Here is a 7,834-nt window from a genome sequence, read left to right as displayed (position 1 = left end):
GATAGTGCTAGGTGGTGACAGGTTTGGGTCCTGGGACCTGACCTAAACTGAAGTTGAAGAACATCGTTGAAGTTACTGGCTGGGAGAAAAGATTTGAAGATGCAGCCTTAGTAACAAGGAGAAAAGTTGCATCTTTGGTTGAAATGTTACTCCTGGGTGATTTTGACCACACTGGATCACAGGCCATGCAGGACGAGGAAAATGTGTTCCACTTCCAAAGTTCAGCTACAAGGAAGGGAACCCGGTATCAGAAGTTGAGGGGGCGGGGGGGGGGAGCCCGCAACTGCTTTTATGTGACACATACTAAATTTTGGAGTAACTCAGCAAGTCAGTCAGCATCTATGGAGTTGGAATAAACAGCTGACATTTTGGGCCGAGACCCTTCATCGCTCTCAAATCTCCTCAGAACATCCTTCCCTTTCTGGTCCTGATGAAAGATCTTGGCTCGAAACATCGACTGCTTATTCCCCTCCACAAATGCTGCCTGACCTGCTGAGTTCCTTGGCATTTAGTGTGTGCTGCTCAAGACATCCAGCCTCTGCAGAATTGCTTGTGCTTAGGAGGTGATTTTATGCTGCAGGTAAGGCTGCATTGTTTGGGGAAGAAATATTTGCAGAATGCTTGACCAGCAGTTGGATCACCAAGGCAGAGTTGGCTCGGGACCACACTACTGGGAAGAGGAACTCAAATAGTTAGGATGCTGCTAGTTGGCATGGATGGGGCCTATTTTTGTGCTTTTTGGTTAAAGGGGGGCAAATTGAGGGGCAAGCAGGCCTCAGGGGTTTATTATTCCGTTCCCATGAAACCAAGAATCCTCACAAACATGCGTGGTCTGCATTTGCAGAGTCTGGCCAGGTAAGAAGGCATTCTGGTTGTGATGTGTGCAGGAGTGCATTTACAATGATCCCACGGACTACAGTCAATAAGGCGGGAAGAGCTCGTCTGCTTTCAAATCTAATGTGCTTCATTTCTACGCCGAGGCTTGGGGGAGGAATCAGTCTGCCAGAGAGGCATCACCGTGCCTCCGAGTGGCTCATTCACTGTTAGTAAACGACAGTCACGTTAATAATGTGCTGCTTCCTGACTACAGGCCTACTCTATAGGTACAAATTACTTAAAAACAGCAAGTAGTTAAAACACCTAGCAAAACAACCTTTGAGTTCAACCTTTACTGAAACATTACCCTTGTATTTCTTGCTCATTTGAAAATCTACTGGATTTCAAAACTCAAATCCACACAACAATACCCTTAACAATCAGTCATATCTTTATATAAAAAAATGTACCATGAAACTTGATTCAAAACGTTACCAAATAACCTGCCACGGGCCCAGAAGAAAACATGATATCACAAGCATTCTCCCCCTCCCACCCTGTGTCAAATTTTTTCTTTATATAACCCTCCCTGTTCTGGTGAGAATGGATATAAACAGGAATGGTGTGTAGGTTTGAGTTTGGTCTACAAAATGGATACTGCCTCTATAATCGTACAGTGAAATATGCATCACCAACCAACGACTGTACAATAATGAGTCCGTGTAAGATTTTGGATAATATAATAAAGTTTACAAGGCACTTGTAGTCCTTCTGTATATTGTTCTGAGCTCATCAGAGACAGCCCTGCGTTCCATTTCCATCCTCACACTCTGAAGACAAGGGAACTGGAGCAAGGCCTTCATATATATACAACATAACCAATGTTCCTGAAAGTGCTCTCCCAATATGATGAAAGAAAAGACATTCTCACACTCCAATATTCATCTCTGGTTCTCTTCTCTCTTTTTTTTACATTCTGTTGTGGGGAAAAAAAACTCTTCGCATACGTGCTCCACACTTTGCGCTTCCGCTTGTCGTCTTCCTGTTCTCTTTGGGTGGTTCTGTTTCCTTCCTCCTGGTCTGTCCGTGCACTCGCTCGCCAGTCACAACTCCCCCCCCCTCCCCCAACACCTTCCCCCATCCGTTAACGCCTTCCGCAGGCGATGTCGAAACACGTGATCATCATGAGGTGAGCTTTGCAGAAGTTGACCCGGTGTTCCAGTCGCTCCGTGACGCATTCCAGGGCTTCCAGGTATTCCAGTGAGTCCACCTCAAACCCTTGGTCCAGGTCGACTGGGAAGAGAGACAGGCAACCAGGTCAAAAATATGTAAAAATACAGATATCATACTGACCTTCAACGTGAACTCCTTGGAGTCACAGAACACAGAGCAACACAGTACTGGGCACTTTGGTCCATGATATAATTAATGCCCAACCTTTTAACCCTTCCCTCACACATAACCCTCCATTTTTCTACATCCTTGTGCCTCGTAAGTGACGCTAGTGTATCTGCCCCTCCTGCCACCTCCAGCAGTGCCTTCCACGTACTTACGGCTCTCTGTGGAGAAAACCTACCTCTGTCATCTCTCTTTAACTGTCCTCCACCCACCATAAAAGGATGGCCTCTGGCCATTAGCCTTTGCAACCTGGGACAATGTTGCTGGCTGTCCAGCCTATCTATGCTGAGCGTGGAGTTGTACCACACAGAATCAGGCCCTTCAGCCCACCAGTTTCATGCCAGCCATTCAGCCCATCTATATCAATCCTATACACCTGTATTAGAACCATATACTTCTATGCCATGCCTATTTAAGTGCCTCTTAAAGTTCGAAGTAAATTTATTGTCAAGGTACATGTATGTCACCATATATAACCCTGGGATTTGTTTTCTTGTGGGGATTCTCAATAAATTCATCATAGAATAATAACCATAATATAATCAATGCAAGACCACACTGACTGGTGTTCAACCAATGTGCAAAAGACAACAAACTGTGTAAATTCAAAAACCAGAAATTATAATAAATAAATAAACAATAAGTATTAAGAACATGAGATGAAGAGTCCTTGAAAGTGAGTCCATAGGTTGTGGGAACATTTCAGTGATGGGGCAAGTGAAGTTATCCCCAAGGGTTCAGGAGCCTGATGGCTAAGGGGTAGTTACTGTTCCTGAACCTGGTGTTGGGGACCCGTGATGGTGGATGCTGCTTTTCTGTGACAATGCTCTGTGTAGATGTGCTTAATGGGGGAGATGGCTTTACCCGTGATGGTCCGGGCTGTATCCACGACACTTTCCATTCAATGGCTTTGGTGATGCAGCCAGTAATTGTACCTGATTTCACTGGCAGCACATTCTAGATAATTACTCTCTATGTAAAATACTTAACCCTCACCTCCCCTTTAACACCCCTGATGTCAGGCTAACCGGTTTATAATTTTCCAGCTTATTCTGAGAGTGTGGGATGAACTGCCAGCAAAAGTGGTAGCTATGGGTTCAGTTGTAGCATTCGGTAAAGTTTGGATGAGGACATAGATGAGGGAGATATCTGACGAGGTGTAATTCTTTGGATGCTGGTACATTTCCTTGATTGTGTGTGTGTGTGTGTATACTGGACTATGTGTGTATTGGATGTTGGTGACAGTGTGTGTTGCATGTGTGCATGTGTTTCCTGTCCATACACTTGTTCTTTTCTGGTTCCAGCATTCTGAGCCCTGCCGACGGTGGGAACTTGCCTGGCTGACACACCAGCAGGGTAGTTACCCTTACTGACCCATTTACTGGGCTCCAGCATTCTCACCCCTGCCGACGGTGCTCGGCTGACACACCAGCAGGGTACTCACACTCACTGATCCATTTACTGGGCTCCAACATCAGCCGCTGTTTGGTTGCCTCCAGCTCCTGCATCAACACGTTGTATTTGGTTTTGACCTCTGAAATCCTCTGCTGCCGGTTCTCGGGTATCTTCAGCTTTGCGTTGAAACAGATAAATCCCCGCAGCTGGAAGTGAAAAACAGCCGGTCTTAGAGCTCCCTCTCCACGTCTCAAAGGCCATGGCTTCCAGCTTACTAAGTGCCCAGTCCCTCCATAAAACTTACCCCTTATGACTCAACAAGGACATGATATCAACGACAACTTTTGCCCTTCCCCATCCAGACTCTCTGTTGCATTACTCCCATGACATAGAGAGCGCTGAACAGAGTGAGACTGGTGTTTGATGGCTCTGGGCCTGTACCCACTGGAGCTTAGAAGAATGGGGGGATCTCACTGAAACCTACCAAATATCGAAAAGCCTAGACAGAGTGAATGTGGAGAGGATACTTCCTATATTGGACGGGAGGGAGGGTCTAGGACCAGAGGGCACAACCCAGAATAGAAGGACATCCCTTTAGAACAAAGATGAGGAGGAATTGCTTTAACCAAAGGCTGGTGAACCTGTGGAATTCATTGCCACAGACAGCTGCGTAGGCCGAGTCCGTGGTGTATGTTTAACGTGGGGGTTGATATGTTTTTGATTATTTTAAGTGTGTCGATGCTTATGGGGAGAAGGCAGGAGAATTGGGTTGAGTGGGAAAATAAATCAGCCATGATGGAATGGTGGAGCAGACTCAATGGACAAAAGGCCTAATTCTGCTCCTGTGCCTTAAGGCTTAAATAGACTGCAGCTGATTTGGTGTTAACATACTGAGTGCTGGGTGAAGCTAGTGGTGCTCTCAGAAAGGTTACTACATATTCCGAGACCAGCTTCTCTTTACATTAACAATTCAGTTGGTCCCAATTCCACCTTCCCTCCCCCAATTCTGTACACTACAACCAGTTGCTGTTTGAATGTCATGTTCAGGTTAGACATGTTGATGGTGATGGAGCAGTGAGTAGAAAGAGTGAAGGAAATCTACAAACCTTGTTATCGGCCGCCCTCCTCCTCTGCAGCCGCTCCACGTCATCTATCTCATAGACCTTGATCTCGAAGGGCTCAGCCATCCCCCTCTGCACAGGCCGGAGGTCCACCCAGCGCAGGCCGGAGCTGCCGGCTGGTTTCCTGGCAATAGGTGCGGCCTCAGACGACGGGCCGGGCAGGAGGCGCCGTCTCTGGGATCCTGGAAACAGAAGAGAGGGACAACAGTGATGTGCTGCCTCAGGTCTGCACAGCTGTCCCCTGGGTCTCCGTGAGTAGCGCGTGCGTCATGCTTTGCAGCCGGGAGGAGAAGAGCTGCAGGCTGCCTAATGCAATGGTGTCAGCGCAATGGAAGCGGCTGCTCCTGCATGCACGGGTGCCTTGGCCACTGCCATGCCCATCTTCACCATGCAACAGTGCTGCAGCAATGTTGTCTCAAGCTGGGGGGGGCACCTGCACAATGGACACTTGCAACCACCAAGTCAACAGCACAGATTCAGGCCCCCTTGCCTCGCTGTTTCCATGGCAACTAATCTACACCATCCCATTTACCAGCGCTTGCTCTGTAGCCCTCAGTTGCTTGGCAATTCAACTCTTTGCTATACACTTTGAGAGAGTCACTGACCCCTCCACCTTCCTGGGTAGTGTATTCTGGATCCCAACCGAACACAGGGTGAAAATGGGCCTTCTTCCTATCCTGTTAAATTAGCTTGGCACAACATGGTTCCTGTGCTGTAATGTCTGATGTTCTAGACTTTTTACTCTTTATCCCAAACCCACGGTCTCTAGTATTGGAGATGGGGAAAAGTCTCCCATTTACCCCATCTTTACCCTTCAGAGGGTGGCAGGGTAGTGTGGTGGTTAGCACAGCGCCTTACAGTACCATTGACCCAGGCTTAATCCCTGCCGCTCGCTGCCTGTAAGGAGTTTGCAAGCTCTCCCTGTGACCACGTGGGTTTTCTCCGGGTGCTCCGGTTTCCTCCCACAGTCCAAGACGTACCAGTCGGTAGGTTAATTGGTAATTGTACATTGACCTATGATTAGGCTAGGGTTAAACTGGGAGATGTTGGACAGCTCAGCTTGAAGGGCTGGAAGGGCCTACTCCATACTGTATCTCAATAAATTAAAACAATTACTGTGTATACCTCAGTCTACTCCCCACCTTAGCCTCCTTTGCTCCAGGTAAAACAAATCCGGCCTACCTAGTCTCCCCTCATGACTGAATTGCTCTATCCCAGGCAATATCCTGGTGAATCTTCCCTGCACCCTGTCTAGTGCAATCAAGTCCTTCCTATAGTGTGGGTCCCTGACCTGCACAATTGAACTCTGGGACAAAACCAATGTTAAAAGTTGCACCATAACCCGCCTGCTTTCATCTTCTATGAACTAGCTAATAAACTGAAGCAACACCCACAAAATGGTGGAGGAACGCAGCAGGTCAGGCACCGTCTATGAAGGGAAATAAATGGTCGCCATTTTGAGCCACCGGTCATTAATTAGGACATTATGTGTTCTGATGAGGGGTCTGGGCCTGAACCGTTGCCTGTTTCTTCCCCTCCATAGATGCTGCCTGACCTGTTGAGCTCCTCCGTCACTCTGTGGGTGTTGCTGAAGAAGTCCAGAATCTCCTTTGTCTCATGAGCATCTTGCCTTCTTCATCTCTTTATCTACCTGTGCTGTCACCTCCAGAGCTGCTTGGACCTATACACCAACATCCCTCCGTTCCTCCGTTCTTTCCAGGGCCCATTCATTTCTGTAAGTGTGTCACCACCTCCCCCCTTCCTTCAGGGCTGACCTGCTGTGATTGAAAGGACCACCGACCTCCATGAAATAAGAAATGAACATGGAACCTGCTGGAAATGCCCAGCAGGTCAGGCAGCATCTGTGGAGGGAGCCTGTGGAAGCAAAGCTTATGGGGTTCACCAGGCTTACCTTCCGGGGGGACCACAGGTAGGCTCAAGGGAAGCAAAAAGACAAGAGAACAATGGGAGTTGGTTTTGCAGCACAAAGGCTATTCACGTCACCTAACGGATGGGACGGGTAGGTCTGGAATTGCATGCTTGAGATGTGGCAGGGAACATTTTACCAGAATTTTACCAACATTTTACCATGCTGAATTTGGCTTATTTTATCATAGAAACATAGAAAATAGGTGCAGGAGTAGGCCATTCGGCCCTTCGAGCCTGCATCGCCATTTATTATGATCATGGCTGATCATCCAACTCAGAACCCCGCCCCAGCCTTCCCTCCATACCCCCTGACCCCCGTAGCCACAAGGGCCATATCTAACTCCCTCTTAAATATAGCCAATGAACTGGCCTCAACAGTTTCCTGTGGCAGAGAATTCCACAGATTCACCACTCTCTGTGTGAAGAAGTTTTTCCTAATCTCGGTCCTAAAAGGCTTCCCCTCTATCCTCAAACTGTGACCCCTCGTTCTGGACTTCCCCAACATCGGGAACAATCTTCCTGCATCTAGCCTGTCCAATCCCTTTAGGATCTTATACGTTTCAATCAGATCCCCCCTCAATCTTCTAAATTCCAACGAGTACAAGCCCAGTTCATCCAGTCTTTCTTCATATGAAAGTCCTGCCATCCCAGGAATCAATCTGGTGAACCTTCTTTGTACTCCCTCTATGGCAAAGATGTCTTTCCTCAGATTAGGGGACCAAAACTGCACACAATACTCCAGGTGTGGTCTCACCAAGGCCTTGTACAACTGCAGTAGTACCTCCCTGCTCCTGAACTCGAATCCTCTCGCTATAAATGCCAGCATACCATTCGCCTTTTTCACCGCCTGCTGTACCTGCATTAGTGATAATTTTTCAAAACTCGTTAGATTCTGGACTAGTTCCTGAGGATTGGAGGGTGGCTAATGTAACCCCACTTTTTAAAAAAGGAGGGAGAGAGAAACCGGGGAATTATAGACCGGTTAGCCTAACGTCGGTGGTGGGGAAACTGCTGGAGTCAGTTATCAAGGATGTGATAACAGCATATTTGGAAAGCGGTGAAATGATCGGACAAAGTCAGCATGGATTTGTGAAAGGAAAATCATGTCTGACGAATCTCATAGAATTTTTTGAGGATGTAACTAGTAGAGTGGATAGGGGAGAACCAGTGGATGT

At 47.5% G+C, this 7,834-nt stretch overlaps 1 protein-coding gene across 3 annotated transcripts in view; it reads right to left on the bottom strand.

Annotated features, from left to right (window-relative positions):
• Positions 1–1,960: 1,960 nt before the first annotated feature.
• The window catches only part of kif26ba (kinesin family member 26Ba), a 380,767-nt gene continuing 374,893 nt past the window's right edge, over positions 1,961–7,834 (bottom strand). For all 3 annotated transcript variants that reach the window (XM_063055472.1, XM_063055473.1, XM_063055474.1), the window contains 3 exons: positions 4,716–4,912; positions 3,659–3,815; positions 1,961–2,109 (listed from right to left, as the gene is read on the bottom strand). In XM_063055472.1, the coding sequence (XP_062911542.1) occupies positions 1,961–2,109; positions 3,659–3,815; positions 4,716–4,912 (503 nt within the window). The remainder of the gene's footprint in view (positions 2,110–3,658; positions 3,816–4,715; positions 4,913–7,834) is intronic.

This window comes from Mobula hypostoma, chromosome 8 (genome assembly GCF_963921235.1).
Source record: "Mobula hypostoma chromosome 8, sMobHyp1.1, whole genome shotgun sequence".
Classification (NCBI taxonomy): domain Eukaryota; kingdom Metazoa; phylum Chordata; class Chondrichthyes; order Myliobatiformes; family Myliobatidae; genus Mobula; species Mobula hypostoma.
This window is presented reverse-complemented; position numbering and strand designations above follow the sequence as displayed.